The 23,794-nt window shown below is 44.6% G+C and overlaps 1 protein-coding gene across 2 annotated transcripts in view; it reads right to left on the minus strand.

The window, feature by feature from the left end:
- LOC110506721 (transcription initiation factor TFIID subunit 4) overlaps positions 1-21,263 on the minus strand; it is a 148,066-nt gene extending 126,803 nt beyond the window's left edge. For both annotated transcript variants that reach the window (XM_036963830.2, XM_036963829.2), the window contains exons 1-2: positions 19,902-21,263; positions 13,265-13,425 (exon numbers count right to left, since the gene is read on the minus strand). In XM_036963830.2, the coding sequence (XP_036819725.2) occupies positions 13,265-13,425; positions 19,902-21,228 (1,488 nt within the window). In that variant the 5' untranslated portion in view covers positions 21,229-21,263. The remainder of the gene's footprint in view (positions 1-13,264; positions 13,426-19,901) is intronic.
- Positions 21,264-23,794: the final 2,531 nt, after the last annotated feature.

Raw genomic sequence — 23,794 nt, forward strand, 5'->3', positions numbered from 1 at the left:
TACCATGCTGGTAGGAGGGCTGGGTTTGGGCACTAAGTAACACAGTACCATGCTGGTAGGAGGGCTGTGGCTGGGCACTAAGTAACACAGTACCATGCTTGTAGGAGGGCTGGGGCTGGGCACAAAGTAACACAGTACCATGCTGGTAGGAGGGCTGGGCACTAAGTAACACAGTACCATGCTGGTAGAAGGGCTGTGCAATAATTAACACAGTACCATGCTGGTAGGAGGGCTGTGGCTGGGCACTAATTAACACAGTACCATGCTTGTAGGAGGGCTGGGGCTGGGCACAAAGTAACACAGTACCATGCTGGTAGGAGGGCTGGGTTTGGGCACTAAGTAACACAATACCATGCTGGTAGGAGGGTTGTGGCTGGGCACTAAGTAACACAGTACCATGCTGGTAGGAGGGCTGTGGCTGGGCACTAAGTAACACAGTACCATGCTGGTGGGAGGGCTGTGGCTGGGCACTAAGTAACACAGTACCATGCTGGTAGGAGGGCTGGGGCTGGGCACTAAGTTACACAGTACCATGCTGGTGGGAAGGCTGTAGCTGGGCACTAAGTAACACAGGACCATGCTGGTAGGAGGGCTGGGGCTGGGCACTAAGTAACACAGTACCATGCTGGTAGGAGGGCTGGGGCTGGGCACTAAGTAACACAGTACCATGCTGGTAGGAGGGCTGGGCACTAAGTAACACAGTACCATGCTGGTAGGAGGGCTGTGGCTGGGCACTAAGTAACACAGTACCATGCTGGTAGGAGGGCTGTGGCTGGGCACTAAGTAACACGGTACCATGCTGGTAGGTGGGCTGTGGCTGGGCACTAAGTAACACAGTACCATGCTGGTAGGAGGGCTTTGGCTGGGCACTAAGTAACACAGTACCATGCTGGTAGGAGGGCTGGGGCTGGGCACTAAGTTACACAGTACCATGCTGGAAGGTGGGCTGGGCACGAAGTAACACAGTCCCATGCTGGTAGGAGGGCTGGGTTTGGGCACTAAGTAACACAGTACCATGCTGGTAGGAGGGCTGGGTTTGGGCACTAAGTAACACAGTACCATGCTGGTAGGAGGGCTGTAGCTGGGCACTAAGTAACACAGTACCATGCTGGAAGGTGGGCTGGGCACTAAGTAACACAGTACCATGCTGGTAGGAGGGCTGTGCACTAATTAACACAGTACCATGCTGATAGGAGGGCTGTGGCTGGGCACTAAGTAACACAGTACCATGCTTGTAGGAGGGCTGGGGCTGGGCACAAAGTAACACAGTACCATGCTGGTAGGAGGGCTGTGGCTGGGCACTAAGTAACACAGTACCATGCTGGTAGGAGGGCTGTGGCTGGGCACTAAGTAACACAGTACCATGCTGGTAGGAGGGCTGGGGCTGGGCACTAAGTAACACAGTACCATGCTGGTAGGAGGGCTGGGGCTGGGCACTAAGTAACACAGTACCATGCTGGTAGGAGGGCTGGGCACTAAGTAACACAGTACCATGCTGGTAGGAGGGCTGGGGCTGGGCACTAAGTAACACAGTACCATGCTGGTAGGAGGGCTGGGGCTGGGCACTAAGTAACACAGTACCATGCTGGTAGGAGGGCTGGGCACTAAGTAACACAGTACCATGCTGGTAGGAGGGCTGGGTTTGGGCACTAAGTAACACAGTACCATGCTGGTAGGAGGGCTGTGGCTGGGCACTAAGTAACACAGTACCATGCTGGTAGGAGGGCTGCGTTTGGGCACTAAGTAACACAGTACCATGCTGGTAGGAGGGCTGGGCACTAATTAACACAGTACCATGCTGATAGGAGGGCTGTGGCTGGGCACTAAGTAACACAGTACCATGCTGATAGGAGGGCTGTGGCTGGGCACTAAGTAACACAGTACCATGCTGGTAGGAGGGCTGGGGCTGGGCACAAAGTAACACAGTACCATGCTGGTAGGAGGGCTGGGGCTGGTCACTAAGTTACACAGTACCATGCTGGTAGGTGGGCTGTGGCTGGGCACTAAGTAACACAGTACCATGCTGGTAGGAGGGCTGGGGCTGGGCACTAAGTAACACAGTACCATGCTGGTAGGAGGGCTGTGGCTGGGCACTAAGTAACACAGTACCATGCTGGTAGGAGGGCTGCGTTTGGGCACTAAGTAACACAGTACCATGCTGGTAGGAGGGCTGGGCACTAATTAACACAGTACCATGCTGATAGGAGGGCTGTGGCTGGGCACTAAGTAACACAGTACCATGCTGGTAGGAGGGCTGTGGCTGGGCACTAAGTAACACAGTACCATGCTGGTAGGAGGGCTGGGGCTGAGCACTAAGTAACACAGTACCATGCTGGTGGGAGGGCTGTGGCTGGGCACTAAGTAACACAGTACCATGCTGGTAGGAGGGCTGGGTTTGGGCACTAAGTAACACAGTACCATGCTGGTAGGAAGGCTGGGTTTGGGCACTAAGTAACACAGTACCATAATGGTAGGAGGGCTGTGCACTAAGTAACACAGTACCATGCTGGTAGGAGGGCTGTGGCTGGGAACTAACTAACACAGTACCATGCTGGTAGGAGGGCTGTGCACTAAGTAACACAGTGCCATGCTGGTAGGAGGGCTGTGCACTAAGTAACACAGTACCATGCTGGTAGGAGGGCTGGGCACTAAGCAACATAGTACCATAATGGTAGGAGGGCTGTGGCTGGGCACTGAGTAACACAGTACCATGCTGGTAGGAGGGATGGGGCTGGGCACTAAGTAACACAGTACCATGCTTGTAGGAGGGCTGGGCACTAAGTAACACAGTACCATGCTGATAGGAGGGCTGTGGCTGGGCACTAAGTAACACAGTACCATGCTTGTAGGAGGGCTGTGGCTGGGCACTAAGTAACACAGTACCATGCTGGTAGGAGGAGTGGGTTTGGGCACTAAGTAACACAGTACCATGCTGGTAGGAGGGCTGTGGCTGGGCACTAAGTAACACAGTACCATGCTGGTAGGAGGGCTGGGCACTAATTAACACAGTACCATGCTGATAGGAGGGCTGTGGCTGGGCACTAAGTAACACAGTACCATGCTGGTAGGAGGGCTGGGGCAGAGCACTAAGTAACACAGTACCATGCTGGTAGGAGGGCTGGGTTTGGGCACTAAGTAACACAGTACCATGCTGGTAGGAGGGCTGTGGCTGGGCACTAAGTAACACAGTACCATGCTGGTGGTAGGGCTGGGGCTGGGCACAAAGTAACACAGTACCATGCTGGTAGGAGGGCTGGGTTTGGGCACTAAGTAACACAGTACCATGCTGGTAGGAGGGCTGGGGCTGGGCACTAAGTAACACAGTACCATGCTGGTAGGAGGGCTGTGGCTGGGCACTAAGTAACACAGTACCATGCTGGTGGGAGGGCTGTAGCTGGGCACTAAGTAACACAGTACCATGCTGGAAGGTGGGCTGGGCACTAAGTAACACAGTACCATGCTGGTAGGAGGGCTGGGTTTGGGCACTAAGTAACACAGTACCATGCTGGTATGAGGGCTGGGTTTGGGCACTAAGTAACACAGTACCATGCTGGTAGGAGGGCTGGGTTTGGGCACTAAGTAACACAGTACCATGCTGGTAGGAGGGCTGTGGCTGGGCACTAAGTAACACAGTACCATGCTTGTAGGAGGGCTGGGGCTGGGCACAAAGTAACACAGTACCATGCTGGTAGGAGGGCTGGGCACTAAGTAACACAGTACCATGCTGGTAGAAGGGCTGTGCAATAATTAACACAGTACCATGCTGGTAGGAGGGCTGTGGCTGGGCACTAATTAACACAGTACCATGCTTGTAGGAGGGCTGGGGCTGGGCACAAAGTAACACAGTACCATGCTGGTAGGAGGGCTGGGTTTGGGCACTAAGTAACACAGTACCATGCTGGTAGGAGGGCTGTGGCTGGGCACTAAGTAACACAGTACCATGCTGGTAGGAGGGCTGTGGCTGGGCACTAAGTAACACAGTACCATGCTGGTAGGAGGGCTTTGGCTGGGCACTAAGTAACACAGTACCATGCTGGTAGGAGGGCTGGGGCTGGGCACTAAGTTACACAGTACCATGCTGGTGGGAGGGCTGTAGCTGGGCACTAAGTAACACAGGACCATGCTGGTAGGAGGGCTGGGGCTGGGCACTAAGTAACACAGTACCATGCTGGTAGGAGGGCTGGGGCTGGGCACTAAGTAACACAGTACCATGCTGGTAGGAGGGCTGGGCACTAAGTAACACAGTACCATGCTGGTAGGAGGGCTGTGGCTGGGCACTAAGTAACACGGTACCATGCTGGTAGGAGGGCTGGGTTTGGGCACTAAGTAACACAGTACCATGCTGGTAGGAGGGCTGTGGCTGGGCACTAAGTAACACAGTACCATGCTGGTAGGAGGGCTGTGGCTGGGCACTAAGTAACACGGTACCATGCTGGTAGGTGGGCTGTGGCTGGGCACTAAGTAACACAGTACCATGCTGGTAGGAGGGCTTTGGCTGGGCACTAAGTAACACAGTACCATGCTGGTAGGAGGGCTGGGGCTGGGCACTAAGTTACACAGTACCATGCTGGAAGGTGGGCTGGGCACGAAGTAACACAGTCCCATGCTGGTAGGAGGGCTGGGTTTGGGCACTAAGTAACACAGTACCATGCTGGTAGGAGGGCTGGGTTTGGGCACTAAGTAACACAGTACCATGCTGGTAGGAGGGCTGTAGCTGGGCACTAAGTAACACAGTACCATGCTGGAAGGTGGGCTGGGCACTAAGTAACACAGTACCATGCTGGTAGGAGGGCTGTGCACTAATTAACACAGTACCATGCTGATAGGAGGGCTGTGGCTGGGCACTAAGTAACACAGTACCATGCTTGTAGGAGGGCTGGGGCTGGGCACAAAGTAACACAGTACCATGCTGGTAGGAGGGCTGGGGCTGGTCACTAAGTTACACAGTACCATGCTGGTAGGTGGGCTGTGGCTGGGCACTAAGTAACACAGTACCATGCTGGTAGGAGGGCTGGGGCTGGGCACTAAGTAACACAGTACCATGCTGGTGGGAGGGCTGTGGCTGGGCACTAAGTAACACAGTACCATGCTGGTAGGAGGGCTTTGGCTGGGCACTAAGTAACACAGTACCATGCTGGTAGGAGGGCTGGGGCTGGTCACTAAGTTACACAGTACCATGCTGGTGGGAGGGCTGTAGCTGGGCACTAAGTAACACAGTACCATGCTGGTAGGAGGGCTGTGGCTGGGCACTAAGTAACACAGTACCATGCTGGTAGGAGGGCTGTGGCTGGGCACTAAGTAAAACAGTAAAATGCTGGTAGGAGGGCTGTTGCTGGGCACTAAGTAACACAGTACCATGCTGGTAGGAGGGCTGTGGCTGGGCACTAAGTAACACAGTACCATGCTGGTAGGAGGGCTGGGGCTGGGCACTAAGTAACACAGTACCATGCTGGTAGGAGGGCTGGGGCTGGGCACTAAGTAACACAGTACCATGCTGGTAGGAGGGCTGGGCACTAAGTAACACAGTACCATGCTGGTAGGAGGGCTGTGGATGGGCACTAAGTAACACAGTACCATGCTGGCAGGAAGGCTGAGCACTAAGTAACACAGTACCAGGCTGGTAGGAGGGCAGTGGTTGGGCACTAAGTAACACAGTACCATGCTGGTAGGAGGTCTGGTGCTGGGCACTAAGTAACAGAGTACCATGCTGGTAGGAGGGCAGTGGTTGGGCACTAAGTAACACAGTACCATGCTGATAGGAGGGCTGGGGTTGGTTACTAAGTAACATAGTACCATGCTGGTGCCCCATGGCGGTACCGGCATACAGCCCACTCTGCCAGCCTGGACCAGGCTTGACACCAGGAGGGGTCGGAGGGGATGAGGCCCTCTGTCCCTGGCCCTCAGCTCTCACTTATATATACATATACAAAGTGAACAACAGGGAGACATTAAGGTCAGCTCTCAGGTGGAAGTGCTGTCAGTGTGATGATTGACATGCTTGGTGTCGACTCAGAGCGGCTGCTTCAGATAATGTGTATGAAGAGACCTATTTCTCTCCGAGAAAGTTGGCCAGCTAATGACAGCAGTGGTTCACTAAATGACGCACGTACGGACACACACACACACACACACACACACACACACACACACACACACACACACACACACACACAGGGCCAACCGAGAGAGGGGAGATGGGAGACAGGAAAGGGGAGAATGAAGAGGGGAAAGGGGTTAGATGAAGAGGGCCCCTCCCTCCGAGTCTCTCCTTAGCAGAAAGTTTTGAGGGCTCAAAGAATGTGCAGTTAGGGGGGAAGAGAACGGGGCTCACAAGGGTGGAAGAGCCGGGGGCATCACCCCGCCAGCCATGCCTTCCTAACACATTCTCATTCACCAGCTAAAGCGTTGTTAGCTTTTTAAATCAATCAGGCAGTTGGATGATGAATGATTTAACACTTGTCGAAGGAAGGAGCTCGGCTCGAAATGCCTTCCGTTTTCCCTCACGGTCACAGGAGAGACAGACAGCCTGACAGAGAGGAGAGGAGCACAGGAATAAACACCATTCCCTTTCATATTCCAGCTCCTCTTCTTTTCATGTGTTGATGTTTATGTCAATGCTGGCAGCTCACTAATCTGCTATCAGTGACAGTTTTGAACTTTCGATTCACTCTGAGCCTAAATCACTATAACAACCAACTCCGCAATACCTTGTTACAGTGTTTATCTCAGGATGAGCAGGTAGGAAGAAGGATAACAAGTTCAGCAACTCAAAGATAACTGTCTTAATTTCTACGGCTCATGTGAAAGTAATTATATGCCAAGTCTGAGCATACTGGTACCATAGTGTCTTGAGTTGTCCTCCAGTAACAAACACGTACTTAGGTTACTACAATGCAATTACCATTTTACCTTGTAATTCTCATATATCTATTTTATAATGATATTATTTTTCAAATGAGTAACAATCCATTGACTTGCAATCACACAGAAATAGAGGCTAAATACAGGTATAATGACACACAATGGTAATCAAAGGTATTGCAATGCTCTTTTGTTCAGCTGAATTGTTCATGTCAAGGAAATGCTTCCCCCTGGTGGAATTTATATGTTATTGCCTGCAGGTACCAGACAGGATATCTCATATTGGCGGTCAAATTGCCATTCCACAAACCCTTTCTGTTGAAAGTTGACACTTCGACAACAGAGTATACAAAATAAACTTTTGTTAAGCACAGTCAAGTTCAGCAGACACGTCTACTGACAAGTTGTCCAACAAGAGTCGTAAAAAAATATGACAATACAATATCATTCAATACAATAAGCTTCACAATGAATCAGCGATGACACATTTTTTAAATAAATAATTAGTTGCCTGTTTGGCATGTTATTTTGTCATTAATACGTGTCACATATCAGTTTGCAAACAATGCAAAAAAATATATAACAAAATAAAGCCGCATACAAACATGGTCTCTTTTTTCTTTCTTCAGTAAGGCAGTTCCAAAATGCATGTGTTTCAGCCTTGCTCAGCTTTTTCTGTGGTGGAGCGGCAGCCAGCAGAAAATACAGAGGGTAGGCGTTGGTAATCTTCTCTAGTTGCACTGTGATTGGCTCAGTGTTCTGTCACTCATGGGACACAATGTCACCTCAGAACCTACAGGGTGACCAAGGCAGTTCAAGCCCCCTTGGGTGCTGCCATAGATTTACATGATGAAGTGCCCATCCAGGTGAGGCTCAATGGTCGCCACATATAAAAGGACTTCAAATCACGTTACACTATATCTACCATAGCTTTGATTGGACTGATCATGTCAACATCATACGTACTTTCAAAATCTTAGCTAGCAAGCTAGGCAAGCAGTCATCAATATGAATTACGTTGACAATCTACTGGCAAATCTTTTTCAATCATTGTCATATGAAGAGAAATTATAGCTAAAACGTATCGGTGATTATCGCCCATTGGACATAAACATTACCCAACAAGTAAATCGCATATTCAACAATGAGTGGTTTGGAAGGAATCAGAGGCTAACTACAAGCGTTTAAAAGCAATCACTATTTTACTTCCTCTGCCTGCTATTCGGTGGAGAGGGTGTGTGGTCCAAGTCTGGGTTTAAGGGTCTAATTTCCAAGCTTAAAAGGATAAACATTCACATGCAATACCATGGGCCACAAAAGGTTGAATACACTGGCCATGCTGTCAATCCAGCAGCATGACTTACTGGAAACAAAACAATCTCAGTCATCAGTGAGTTCAAGACAACTGGGAACACGGAAAAAACGAGCTCAGATGGGAAAAATAAGTTTTGAACGGTCATCCAACCAGGAATTCCAAGTTGGGAACTTGGGCCTCTTTCTAGAGCTCCGACCTGAAGATCACTGACGTAATGATTCAACCTTGTTTTTTTCAGAGTTCCCAGTTGTCTTGAAAGCACCATAATTCCAGAGAATGCCAGACTTTGATGACAAAGTTTTATGATATAATTTGCCAACAAGAAGGACCAATGCGCCACCTTCCTGTTCAGTGAGCACAGCACAACAATGGTGAGTCCAAAATGTATTGTATGTTACTGCATAAATTATGTAATATGCCAGGGAGATACAGTGCCTTGCGAAAGTATTCGGCCCCCTTGAACTTTGCGACCTTTTGCCACATTTCAGGCTTCAAACATAAAGATATAAAACTGTATTTTTTTGTGAAGTATCAACAACAAGTGGGACACAATCATGAAGTGGAACGACATTTATTGGATATTTCAAACTTTTTTAACAAATCAAAAACTGAAAAATTGGGCGTGCAAAATTATTCAGCCCCCTTTACTTTCAGTGCAGCAAACTCTCTCCAGAAGTTCAGTGAGGATCTCTGAATGATCCAATTTGACCTAAATGACTAATGATGATAAATACAATCCACCTGTGTGTAATCAAGTCTCCGTATAAATGCACCTGCACTGTGATAGTCTCAGAGGTCCGTTAAAAGCGCAGAGAGCATCATGAAGAACAAGGAACACACCAGGCAGGTCCGAGATACTGTTGTGAAGAAGTTTAAAGCCGGATTTGGATACAAAAAGATTTCCCAAGCTTTAAACATCCCAAGGAGCACCGTGCAAGCGATAATATTGAAATGGAAGGAGTATCAGACCACTGCAAATCTACCAAGACCTGGCCGTCCCTCTAAACTTTCAGCTCATACAAGGAGAAGACTGATCAGAGATGCAGCCAAGAGGCCTATGATCACTCTGGATGAACTGCAGAGATCTACAGCTGAGGTGGGAGACTCTGTCCATAGGACAACAATCAGTCGTATATTGCACAAATCTGGCCTTTATGGAAGAGTGGCAAGAAGAAAGCCATTTCTTAAAGATATCCATAAAAAGTGTTGTTTAAAGTTTGCCACAAGCCACCTGGGAGACACACCAAACATGTGGAAGAAGGTGCTCTGGTCAGATGAAACCAAAATTGAACTTTTTGGCAACAATGCAAAACGTTATGTTTGGCGTAAAAACAACACAGCTCATCACCCTGAACACACCATCCCCACTGTCAAACATGGTGGTGACAGCATCATGGTTTGGGCCTGCTTTTCTTCAGCAGGGACAGGGAAGATGGTTAAAATTGATGGGAAGATGGATGGAGCCAAATACAGGACCATTCTGGAAGAAAACCTGATGGAGTCTGCAAAAGACCTGAGACTGGGACGGAGATTTGTCTTCCAACAAGACAATGATCCAAAACATAAAGCAAAATCTACAATGGAATGGTTCAAAAATAAACATATCCAGGTGTTAGAATGGCCAAGTCAAAGTCCAGACCTGAATCCAATCGAGAATCTGTGGAAAGAACTGAAAACTGCTGTTCATAAATGCTCTCCATCCAACCTCACTGAGCTCGAGCTGTTTTGCAAGGAGGAATGGGAAAAAATTTCAGTCTCTCGATGTGCAAAACTGATAGAGACATACCCCAAGCGACTTACAGCTGTAATCGCAGCAAAAGGTGGCGCTACAAAGTATTAACTTAAGGGGGCTGAATAATTTTGCACGCCCAATTTAAAAAATGTTGATTTGTTAAAAAAGTTTGAAATATCCAACAAATGTCGTTCCACTTCATGATTGTGTCCCACTTGTTGTTGATTCTTCACAAAAAAATACAGTTTTATATCTTTATGTTTGAAGCCTGAAATGTGGCAAAAGGTCGCAAAGTTCAAGGGGGCCGAATACTTTCGCAAGGCACTGTATGTACAGTTGAACTCGGAAGTCGACATACACTTAGGTTGGAGTCATTAAAACTCGTTTTTCAACCACTCCACAAATTTCTTGTTAACAAACTATAGTGTTGGCAAGTCGGTTAAGACATCTACTTCTTGCATGACACAATACATTTTTCCAACAATTGTTTACAGACAGATTTTTTTCACTTATAATACACTGTATCACAATTACAGTGGGTCAGAAGTTCACATACACTAAGTTGACTGTGCCTTTAAACAGCTTGGAAAATTCCAGAAAATGATTTCATGGCTTTATAAGCTTCTGATAGGCTAATTGACATAATTTGAGTCAATTGGAGATGTACCTGTGGATGTATTCAAGGCCTACCTTCAAACTCAGTGCCTCTTTGCTTGACATCATGGGAAAATCTAAAGAAATCAGCCAGTGTTGGCTGTGTTCTGTCTCCTAGAGATGAACGTACTTTGGTGCGAAAAGTGCAAATCAATCCCAGAACAACAGCAAAGGACCTTGTGAAGATGCTGGAGGAAACAGATCCAAAAGTATCTATATCCACAGTAAAACAAGTCCTTATATTGACATAACCTGAAAGGCCGCTCAGCAAGGAAGAAGCCACTGCTCCAAAACCTGCCATAAAAAAGCCAGGCTGCGGTTTGCAACTGCACATGGGGACAAAGATCATACTTTTTGGAGAAATGTCCCCTGGTCTGATGAAACAAAAATAGAACTGTTTGGCCATTATGACCATTGTTATGTTTGGAGGAAAAGGGGGATGCTTGCAAGCTGAAGAACACCATCCCAAACGGGAAGCACGGGGGTGGCAGCATCATGTTGTGGGGGTGCTTTGCTGCAGGAGGGACAGGTGCATGATGGCATCATGAGGATGGAAAATGATGTGGATATATTGAAGCAACATCTCAAGACATCAGTCAGGAAGTTGAAGCTTGGTCGCAAATGGATCTTCCAAATGGACAAGGACCCCAAGCAGACTTCCAAAGTTGTGGCAAAATGGCTTAAGGACAACAAAGTCAAGGTATTGGAGTGGCCATCACAAAGCTCTGACCTCAATCCCATAGAACATTTGTGGGCAGAACTGAAAAAGCGTGTTCGAGCAAGGAGGCCTACAAACCTGACTCAGTTACACCAGCTCTGTCGGGAGGAATGGGCCAAATTTCACCCAACTTATTGTGGGAAGCTTGTGGAAGGTTACCCGAAACGTCTGACCCAAGTTAAACTATTTAAAGGCAATGCTACCAAATACTAATTGAGTGTATGCAAACTTCTGAACCACTGGGAAGGTGATGAAATAAATAAAAGCTTAAATAAATCATTCTCTCCACTATTATTCTGACATTTCACATTATTAAAATAAAGTGGTGATCCTAACTGACCTAAGACAGGGAATTTTTACTAGAATTAAATGTCAGAAATTGTGGAAAAACTGAGTTTAAATGTATTTGGCTAAGGTGTATGTAAACTTCCGACTTCAACTGTATACTGTAGCTAAGACAGTGTTACTAAGTGTATGTTGTGTAGTAAGCTGTTAGTAGCCAATATGCATCCCCTCATAACTGGTGGTGCACATGGAGCCTATAGCCTGTTTTAGAGAAATATCCTTGAATATTGTAAGAGATTTCATTGTCTGTTTATATGCCCCCTTTATTTATTCAATGGTTCTGACTTGGTGTATGAAACTGTAAGAAAGGCCTATGTTCTGAATTCTGTCGCTGTACATTTCAAAAGTGCTGAACAAATAGATATATTGACTATGTCCTTCTTAGCTCGCTCTTTAATGTCTTAATCGAAAGGACAGACTGCCTCTTATCTGCTCATCATTCCCTTATGCCATAGTTTGTACATCTCAATTTTCAGTAGAAACCACATTTTTTTTAAGCAAGTCAACCATATGAGCTATGTTTTTAAAAAAGGCAGTAAATGAGGCTGAACTAACTGTTTAGCTGCCAGACAAGGCTCCGCTGATAGCCAAATGTAGCAGTGGTAAGGATTCACTCCATTGTGCTGAAAAGAAAGCTCTGCTGTTGGGACAGCTTTATGAAGGCCCTAACAGTTTGTGGGCACCGTTTGTCACCTTTATAGTGCAATTAATGTATTGTTTAGTGTTGTGTTGTGTAGTGGCTTTGCTGGCATGCAAAAAAATTAAAAAGAGATCGCCCCACCAAGATTGACATGCTAAAATCGCCACTGCAATTAATAACATTTCCACAGGTGATAATAAGCACATTTCTATGAAATATTTACCAGCACATAAAATTTTGAAAACAGGAGACCCGGAAGAGTCATTCAAATTAGGTTCTTAATCCAGAGCTACTGCTCTATCAAAATAATACTATATAATTACACATAAAAACACAATACAAATGTTTGTGTCAAATACAGACCTGTCTGGATAAAAGCTCAATCGGCAAAGACCTGACAAATGCAACATGTCTAAACTGACATAATGTAAGTCAGATAGATTATATTTTGTTCACTAGTTTCAGATCACAGTTTACACTATACGCATACAAATACAATGTTGTTACTACAGCAATTACAGTTACCAGAAGGACATAATGTAAAGTGTAACGACAACCATAAATCTCTTCCAATTGTCTCAGAGGCTTCAGTAATGTAAAGTGAGACTACAGAGAGACAGCTAGGTGGCAGGCTATAACCACTTCATCTCTTTTGATATCCTCAGGGAATGTGTCTGCATACATTTGACAGTCAAATTCTTTACAACTATACCTAATGGTAAAACCTAGCTACCTAGAGCAGGCCAGTGTGTAGATTAGCCTTCTATGAAATAGATTACCACTTCAACATCCAATGCAATGCAGGCCTTTCCATCATAAGGCATATCAAATGATGAGTTTCCCAAAAGCCAGAGGATATATACATTCAGCAACTGTATTTTTCAATGTAATTAACTAAATCCATATTTTTTTATTAATATATCCCTCTGTGTAACTGATTCACTGAACAACTAAGGGCATGTTACACTGTGGTAGTGACAGTTGGGTAGTAACTCTTACCTGTGGGGTAGTTGCTCTGAAGGTGGCCCCTGCAGTGGTGGTGGCAGTTCGGGGGGAGATGTTGTTCTGGGCCTGGGTCTGGGCTTGGGCCTGTGCCTGGGCAAGGGCCTGCTGTGGGACCATCACCAGCTGACCCATCTCAGTGCGCACCAACACCATTCCTAGAGTGCAGACAGAGCAATCACACACAATATACTCAGTCAAAGTCAATATACTGACCTAAAAGGCACCTGGGCTGGCTGTCAATGAAATGCACCCATTTCAGTCACATAGTGACCCTAGAAAGTGACAAGGAGACCAGTGACAAGGAGATCACGTTGGATTTATGATACAGTAGTGTCAATTCTGATGTTCAATCTGCCCATTAGAGCAGTACATGCCATTTACATCAGCATCAAATGGAATTAGAAATGATAGAGCTTTTATTACACAGTGTATCTGTTACACAACATAAATGCCTCAAACATATTTCCATAAGCCTCCTCTAGATTAACTCAGACTCAGAGAAAATGTAACTATATTAGACTACACATTTTCTCACTAATACACAAAAGCTACTTTAATCACTGAACATTTGGGGTAGGCTAATGGGTATGCTATACCAGTAATGTCCAGACACAAGTAGACCCTATGTGACTTACAATATGTGTAGATCTCTGCAGAGGAATAACTGAAACAACAGCATACCACCCTGCATCTCCCAGCTGGTTTGCCTCTGAAGCTAAGCAGGGTTGGTCCTAGTCAGTCCCTGGATGGGATACCAGATAATGTTGGAGGGCTGATAGGAGGCACTCTTTCCTCTGGTCTAAAAAATGCCCCAGGGCAGTGATTTGGGACATGACCCTGAAGTGGGTTCAGAATTTTGGATGGGACGTTAAACAGATGTCCTGACTCCCTGGCTGCGTTTACACAGGGAGCTCCATTCTGAAATGCTTTCCACTAATTGGTATTTTGACCAATCACATCAGATCCTTTCACATCAAGTTCCTCTAAGGCAAGGTTTCCCAAACTCGATCCTGGGGCCCCACGGGTGCACATTTTGGTTTTTGCCCTAGCACTACACAGCTGATTCAAACCAACTCATCATCAAGCTTTGATCATTTGAATCCGCTGTGTAGTGCTAGGGCAAAAACCAAAACAAAGGAGGGGGGGACGGGGGGACGACGACTTTGGGAAACCTTGCTCTGAAGAATGAACGTGTCCAGATCCTCCAAAAGTTATACAGATACACCATTGAGAGCATCTTGTCTGGCTGCATCACCACTTGGTAAGGCAACTGAAAGGCACCCAACTGCAAGGCGCTACAGAGGGTGGTGAGTAAGGCCCTGTACATCACTTGGGGCGAGCTGCCATCCAGGACCTCTATTCCAGGCGTTGTCAGAGGAAGACCCAAAATTGTTTCAAAGATTCCAGCCACCCAAGCCATTGACTGTTCTCTCTGCTATAGTACCGCACAGCAAGCAGTACCAATGCACCAAGTCTGGAAACAACAGGACCCTGAACAGCTTCTATTCCCAAACCATAAGTCTGCTAAATAGCTAATCAAATGGATACTCAGACTATCTGCATTGACCCTTTTAGCACTAACTCTCTTGCACTCTACGCACTCACACTGGACTCTACCCACACACTCATACATACACTACCTACACCCCGACACACACATACACTACATAATTACTGAATTAGTAGATTACAGTAGATTCAATGTAGATGTTTTGTTACTGGCCTACACACAATACCCTATAATGTCAAAGTGGAATTATGTTTTTCTAAATGTTTACAAATTAATAAAACATTTAAATCTGAAATGTCTTGAGTCAATAAGTATTCAACCCCTTTGTTACTGGTAAGCCTAAATAAATTCTGGAGTAAAAATGTGCTTAAGAAGTCACATAATAAGTTGCATGGACTCACTCTGTGTTCAATAATAGTGTTTAACATGATTTTTTATGACTACCTCATCTCTGTACCCAACACATACAATTATCTGCAAGGTCCCTCAGTCGAGAAGTGCATTTCAAACACAGATTCAACAACAAAGACCTGGGAGGTTTTTCCAATGCCTCGCAAAGAAGGGCACCGATTGGTAGATGTGTAAAGATTTTTTAAAAGCAGACATTGAATATCCCTTTGAGCATGGTGAAGTTATTAACTACACTTTGGATGATGCATCAATACACCCAGTCACAAAGATACAGGCATCCTTCCTAACTGAGTTAATGGAGAGGAAGGAAACTGCTCAGGGATTTCACCATGAGGCCAAAGCAGACTTAAAACAGTAAAAGTTGAATGGCTGTGATAGCAGAAAACTGAGGATGAATCAACAACATTGTAGTTAATCCACAATACTAACCTAATTGACAGAGTGAAAAGAAGGACGTCTGTACATCAGAGGAGGCTGGTGGGAGGAGCTAAAAGAGGACAGGCTCATTGTAATGTCTAGCATTTAATAAATGGAACGGAGTCAAACATGTGGTTTCCATTTGTTTGATGTGTTGGATATCGTTCCATCAATTCCATTCCAGTCTTTATGATGAGCCCATCCTCCTTTTGCTCTTCCCAACAGCCTCCTCTGATAATAATAATGAAAATATATAGTACATATATAGTATATAGTACATAATAAGAATATTACAAAACATGCATCCTGTTTGCAACAAGGCACTAAACTATTAGTGCCAGAAATGTGGCAAAGCAATTCACTTTTTTTTCCTGAATACAAAGTGCTGTGTTTGGGGCAAATCCAATAGAACACATTACTGAGTACCACTCTCCTTATTTTCAAGCATAGTGGTGGCTGCATGTATCATGTTATGGGTCTGCTTGTAATCATTAAGGACAGGGGAGTTTTTCAGGATGAAAAAATAAACAAAAAGGAGATAAGCACAGGGAAAATCCTAGAGGAAAACCTGGTTTAGTCTGTTTTCCATCAGACACTGCAAGATTAATTCACAATGCCAAATTTACACTGAAGTTACTTACCAAGAAGACAGTGAATGTTCCCGAGTGACAGTTTTGACTTATCTATTTGAAAGTCTATGGTAAGACCTGAAAATGGTTGTCTAGCAATGATCAACAACCAATTTGACAGAGCTTGAAGAATTTCTAAAACAATAATGTGCAAATGTTGCACAATCCAAGTGTGGAAAGCTCTTAGAGACTCACCCAGAAAGTCTCACAGCTGTAATCTCTACCAAAGGTGCTTCTACAAAGTATTTCAATTAGATATTTCTGCATTTCATTTTCAATACATTTGCCAAAATTTCAAAAAACATGTATTCACGTTGTCATTATGGGGTATTGTGTGTAGATGGGTGAGACGTTTTTTTAAAAATCCAATTTAAATTCAGGCTGTAACGCAACAAAATGTGGAATACATCAAGGGGTGTGAATAGTTTCTGAAGGCATTGAATAGTCACCTCAACTACCTCGTACCCCTGCACACCGACTCGGTATTGGTACTCCCTGTATATAGTAGCAATGTTATGTTTAATCTTTATTTAAACATTATATTCACTGTGTATTCATTCCTCGTGTCAGTATTTGTATTTTTATCTTCAACTTTGTTGTTGGAAAAGACCAGTAAGCATTTCACTGTTAGGCTACACCTGTTGTTTACGAAGCATGTGACAAATACAATTTAATTTGACATCAGATCTTTTTCAGAGCTAATCTGATTAGTCAGCATACAAAAATATCTGAATTAGGCTGCCTGCGTAAACGCCACATCAGTGGTCAGTAAAGATCCCATGGCTCTTATCATAATAGTAGGGGTGTTAACCCCAGTGTCCTGGCTAAATTCCCAATCTGGCCCTCATACCATCATGGCCACCTAATCATCCCCCTCCTCTGTAACTATTCCACAGGTTGTTGCCGGAAATGAGAATGAGTTCTCAGTCAACTTACCTGAGAAAATAAGGGTTGAATAACATAACCAAATAGTCTCTTAAACAGCACTTTGCATGTGATCTGTCCCCTTCACTGTTCTGAGCCTGCCTGAACAGCCTCATAGACAGGTGCTTACTCATTCAAACCCCAGAGTTAGAAAAATGTGCCAACTTGCCACCTTCAACTAATAAACAAGTAACCTCAATTGAATCCTCTGAAAGCAGGCAATCAGAACACTAAGTCCTTTAGACACAACCTCAATCTCAGTCATAAAAGTGAGCCTCAAATCACCAGAGCATGACTGTCTCATTGTTTTTAAACGCACACAGTATGGATTCATTCAGACTGTTAATTTAGCGCTTGCAAACACATGGGAGACCTAACCATGCGCCACGCTGAGCACATATGCAGCACTCACAGTGGATTGTCTTCAGGCATGTATTGGTGAGATGAGATGCAATATGGTCTAGCGGTTGAGAAATGCTCATAAACTCATAAATTGCCAGACAGTGATGTGTTCTGGGCCAGGAATTCCCTGCACTCCATGAAACTTCTCTTCTCCACTTAACTGAGATTTGAATGATTCTGCAAATCAAAATGTATCATACCAGAGGTATGCATATCTCGCTATTTGTTTATTTTAAATGTGTAACTTTGAGATTACTATAGGACAGTGGCAAGTCTAATCTCCACTAGAGCTGGGCGATATGGACAAAAATCCATATTGCGATAAATTGCCTGAATTAATGCAATAACGATAATTTAATTATCCTTTAAACTACTACTAGTTTGATGGTTATAGCCATCAATTACCCCATTAACAATCACCCATATTAGCAATCTTATTTCATTTCAAACTTCATATTTCTCTCGTATAGGCTACTTATCGTAATGAACAATATCAGCAAAATGCCTGTGATCAGGGTTAGGTGTCGATATATTTTTTTAAGTCCCTATTCTAATTCATATGCTCTACTGAGTCAAAGTTTTTGAGCCACATGAAAACATGATCACATACAAAATGCATGAGTAGGCCTATCTGTCTGCTGGGCCAACACAGTGATATTGTTCCTTATGGAACTTGAGTGGCTCTTTCCCATGCCTCATGCAGCTCATGGTAACAACTTTGAGAGATGAATACCAATTGAGGAGATCATGTCTCGTGTGTTTTTTATGTCCTGCCACTTCATTAAACTTGCCCATTGGCAAAATATGTACATGCTTGTGATGTGAGAAAAGTCATTTGATTGGGTGATATCAAGCAGATGTGGAACTTTCTTAGAACCGGAATGATGCATGCCATTGTGTACTGTGTTCTGTCATATTATCAATGCCATTGAAATATAATGTATATTATATACAGTATACCAGTAGGCATTTTTGTCACCATACCAACTGAGCAGTGAACATTTTGCTCACATGCAGTCTTGGTTGTGATCTTTGTGTTGTGTTGATAATGGGTGTCATGAATCATGTAATAACTTTATTCAATCTCAGATATGTCTTCAACATTATACAGAATTAACTTAAAATCAATACAGATGTAAAGGAGAAGTTGTTGTTTTTTAACAACCAAATCTCAATTGTTTTTAAATGTAAATGATAGGTTATTAGGTTCTAGACAACTTTTTTATGATTTCACGTGTTTGAGAAACTTACCCCAAACAGCAAATAACTTCCTCATCCGTGTTGTGTAGTATGGGGGGGCCCCCCCAAAAAAACATGAACAAAGGCTCCAGAAACAACCAAATACATATTTTTAGAAAAAGCAAAGCTCTCAGTATAGTGACGCAGCTCTTTAGATGTTCTACACAATAAATTGTGTCATTCCGAACTTTATACGAAATATTATATTCCCTTTTGCGTGACTTGAGCTGTTTCCCCTATCCAGGTGTTCCATTCTCCATGCTGCTACAGGTAACTGCCAAAATAAAGAAAACACCAACATAAAGCATTTTAATAGCACGTTGGAACACCACAAGCCGCAAAAACAGCTTCAATGTGCCTTGGCATAGATTCTACAAGGGCCTGAAACTTCCTGTGTGTAAGCACCCCATGCTTTTTGTATGCTTTGTATCCATAATTTACTCAAATGTTTCCTTTATTTTGACAGTTACCTGTAAAATGGAAGGAGAGGTATTGCTCGTCACAAAAAAAATTATATATAAATGTTGTGGATAAAGTTCGGAATGGCACAATTTCATATGTAAAACAACTAAAGACCTGCATCACTATACTGACAAAAAAAGAACGCATCTGTTTTTGGAGCCTTTGTTCGTGTTTTTTCAGGGCCTCTATACTACACAACGAGGATGAGAAGAGGATTTGCTGTTTGGGGCAAGTTTCTAAAAAACATGTGAAATCACACAAAAGGTGTCTGGACCCTTCTATAACATGACATTTAGATCAAAAATAGAGATTTGGTTGTAAAAAAAAAACTACTCCTTTAATCTGTACAGAATGTACAGATTTAAATCTGTATTGACAGGTGTTTTATCAAATGAATGCTACTTTGCCCAAAGCACATTCAGAAGCTGCTGTGTCTTTGGGAATCTTGAGGAAGTGAACAGGGAAATGATGAAGGAACACATCACATGTCCAGGTAATGTTTTACATTAAAGTACACAATTGATGTAATGACAAAGCACAGGGCTCTCAAAAAGACCTGCCCAGTTTCATTGTTTTGATCTGAGCAGACTTCCCCTCTCTCTGATTTGAAGAGAAATTCATCCTCCTAACACCTTACCCGGTGGGATGGTAAACCCAGGTGGCAGTTGAATGGTCGTCTGTGGTTGTTGGGGGGGTCTGACAATCAGCTGGGGGGCAACAATTCTTTGAGCTGCTTGGACTCCCGGTTGAAGCAGAGGCTGCGTAGCTGTGGCCACAGACGGAGACCTTACCATTCCAACCGTTGTTGTTTGTCCAACAACATTGACAGCAGGCTTTGCCATGACAAGACTTGCAGTAGAAGTCGCTGCTAGGTTGAAAACAGCAGAGGGAGAGGAAACAGAGTTTATTACGGAATTGACAACACCTAACGGACTGGACATGGCTATTTTGGACTGCACGGGAGCGTCCGACTTCGCTTCAGAACCCTCTTTTTTGTGGTTCACTTGCGAAGCTGCTGCAGAAGTGATCGGTCCTATCGCGCCTTGTTTAACCAAGGCCGAGACGGTAGTGCCATTTCCATTCTGCGCGATGCTCGCTACAATGTGACTTGGTAGTCTTTGCAAAGCAATAGTAGGAGTCCCCTTGTCCAGGGGAATCGCTGATTGAGTTGAGGAAATGCTGGAGCTAGATAAAGTGAAATTCGTCGTATTTACACAAGATGTAACGTCAACGGTCCGACTTGAGTTTGCTGCACTTGCACTGGTAGACACAGTGCTAACGTTATTAATCAACGCCTCAGTTCCCGCGGCAGGGGGATTATTCCTTGACGTTACCGCTCCTCCGGTACCGTTCAAACTCTGTATTCCCGCCGATGCACTCCGTAACGATGCAGTTATGCGTTTTCTTGGATGATCGACACTGTCTGTTGAGGTCTGACCTGAAGCCAGAGCGGAACCTCGGCTGGTGGTGGTGGTGCTGCTGATGATGATGATACTGCTGTTGACAAGCGGAGAAGTTGTTACACCACCAGATGCAGGTAGTGTTGTGATAGATGATGTTCCATGTGATTGCAAACCGCTCTTGGTAGCGTTTACTCCAGTCCCTGAAGTGGTGGAAGCTTCCTCAAAGGACGGAATAGAACTCAGCGAAGAAGATGTAACAGTTTTCTCTGAGCTAATTTCTTTGGAGTTCATCTCCTGGTGCATCCCAGCTTTATGTTGTCCTTCTTGTTGTTGCTGCTGCTGTACTAGTGTAGTAACGTTACCCACTTGGGCTGGTAGCGTTTTCCCTAAGTGATGGTTTGCAGTGACTGTAGTCCCAGCACCTCTGTTTTCCGACTGAGTATTTGCAGGGTTGCTTTGTCCAACAAGTTGTGACTCCAAAGAGCCCACTAAATCGCTCACAGCTTTTTCATCCACCTCGGAAAATAGCATATCTTCCAGTGGGTCGGAGGTGCCCGCCATCTTTGATCATAGATCGCTGTCTAAAAATTGTAAATGAATTAAATGCGCATGCGTGTTACAAGGCATTGTGGGAATAAATCTGACGTCAAAGCACCAATATTGACGTTTTCTTTTCTCATTTCATTGATTAATAAATGTATTGCAAAACAAAATAGTGTAGTAAGGAAATTGTTTAGCACGTTACATTTCAGGACGTAATAAAGTGGGAGTTCTCACAAACTCAGAAACCTCACATTTTATTATGGCAATGAAAATAGGCTTTAGTCTGGGGTCTTTTTTATTTTTTTTATTTTTTTATTTCACCTTTACCAGGTAGGCCAGTTGAGAAATAAGTTCTCATTTACAACTGCGACCTGGCCAAGATAAAGCAAAGCAGTGCAACACAAACAACAACACAGAGTTACACATGGAATAAACAAGCGTACAGTCAATACAATAGTGTGTGCAAATGAGGTAAGATTAGGGAGGTAATGCAATAAATAGGCCATAGTGGCAAAGTAATTACAATTAAGCAATTAACACTGGAGTGACAGGTGTGCAGAAGATGAATGTGCAAGTCGAGATACTGGGGTGCAAAGGAGCAAAACATTATAATAATATGGGGATGAGGTAGTTGGATAGGCTATGTACAGGTGCAATGATCTGTGAGCTGCTCTGACAGCTGATGCTTAAAGTTAGTAAGGGAGAAATTAGTCTCCAGCTTCAGTGATTCGTTCCAGTCATTGGCAGCAGAGAACTGGAAGGAAAGATGACCAAAGAAGGAATTGGCTTTGGGCGTGACCAGTGAGTTATACCTGCTGGAATGCGTTCTACGGGTGGGTGTTGTTATCGTGACCAGTGAGCTGAGATAAGGCAGAGCTTTACCTAGCATAGACTTATAGATGACCTGGAGCCAGTGGGTCTGGCGACCAATATGTAGCGAGGGCCAGCCGACTAGAGCATACAGATTGCAGTGGTGGATGGTATAAGGGGCTTTGGTGACAAAACGGTTTGCACTGTGATAGACTGCATCCAGTTAGCTGAGTAGAGTATTAGAACCTATTTTGTAAATGACATCATCCGAAATCAAGGATCGGTAGGATAGTCAGTTTTACGAGGGTATGTTTGGCAGCATGAGTGAAGTATGCTTTGTTGCAAAATAGGAAGCCGATTCTAGATTTAATTTTGGATTGGAGATGCTTAATGTGAGTCTGGCAGGAGAATTTACAGTCTAACTAGACAACTACGTATTTGTAGTTGTCCACATATTCTAAGTCAGAACTGTCCAGAGTAGTGATGCTGGACGGGCAGGTAGGTGCGGGCAGCTATCGGTTGAAGAGCATGTATTTAGTTTTACTTGCATTTAAGAGCAGTTGGAGGCCACGGAAGGAGAGTTGTATGGCATTGAAGCTCGTCTGGAGGTAAGCTAACACAGTGTCCAAAGAAGGGCCAGATGTATACAGAATGGTGTCGTCTTCGTAGAGGTGGCTCAGAGAATCACCAGCAGAAGGCGCGACATCATTGATGTATACAGAGAAAATAGTTAGCCCGAGAATTGAACCCTGTGGCACACCCATAGAGACTGCCAGAGGTCCGGACAACAGGCCCTCCGATTTGACACACTGAACTCTGTCTGAAAAGTAGTTGGTGAACCAGGCAAGGCAGTCATTTAAGAAACCAAGGCTGTTGAGTCTGCCGATAAGAATGTGGTGATTGACAGAGTCGAAAGCCTTGGCCAGGTTGATGAATATGGCTGCACAGTATTGTCTTTTATCGATGGCAGTTATGATATCGTTTAGGACCTTGAGCGTGGCTGAGGTGCACCCATGACTAGCTCGGAAACCAGATTGCATAGCGGAGAAGGTACGTGGAATTCAAAATGGTTGGTGATCTGTTTGTTAACTTGGCTTTTGAAGACCTTAGAAAGGCAGGGTAGGTCTGTAGCAGTTTGGGCAGATACTTTTAGAAAGAGAGATTCCAGATAGTCTAGCCCAGCTGATTTGTAGGGGTCCAGATTTTGCAACATCAGCTATCTGGATTTGGGTGAAGGAGAAATGGGGAGGCTTGGGCAAGTTGCTGTGGGGGGTGCAGGGCTGTTGACCGTGGTAGGGTTAGCCAGGTGGAAAGCATGGCCAGCCGTCGAAAAATGCTTATTGAAATTCTGAATTATCGTGGATTTATCGGTGGTGACAGTGTTTCCTAGCCTCAGTGCAGTGGGCAGCTGGGAGGAGATGCTCTTATTCTCCATGGACTTCACATCAAATATAGAGTAGCATATGGTCCCTAGGACATATTCTATTTGTTGTCAAAGAGATTTTATTTTGACACTTGCCACAGACACATCTGGAAATATTTAGTAGACCAAATAATTTAATGTGTCAATGATCTCTTCCATCAACATGTCCCCACCAGTCAAGGTTTGTTGCTGCGGCTAGCTGTGGCTGGAACTGCTGGAAGGACATTTTGTTACATGAAGAAGATTGCAACTGCACCCTAGTCTTTATTGCAGATTACAGTAAAATAAATTATACATTGTGGAAATTGCTTAATTAAACAAACGTTGTCTTTTTATGTATTTTTGTGCATA

The sequence above is a fragment of the Oncorhynchus mykiss genome, chromosome 26, assembly GCF_057628025.1.
Source record: "Oncorhynchus mykiss isolate SJ-2025 chromosome 26, ASM5762802v1, whole genome shotgun sequence".
NCBI lineage: Eukaryota > Metazoa > Chordata > Actinopteri > Salmoniformes > Salmonidae > Oncorhynchus > Oncorhynchus mykiss.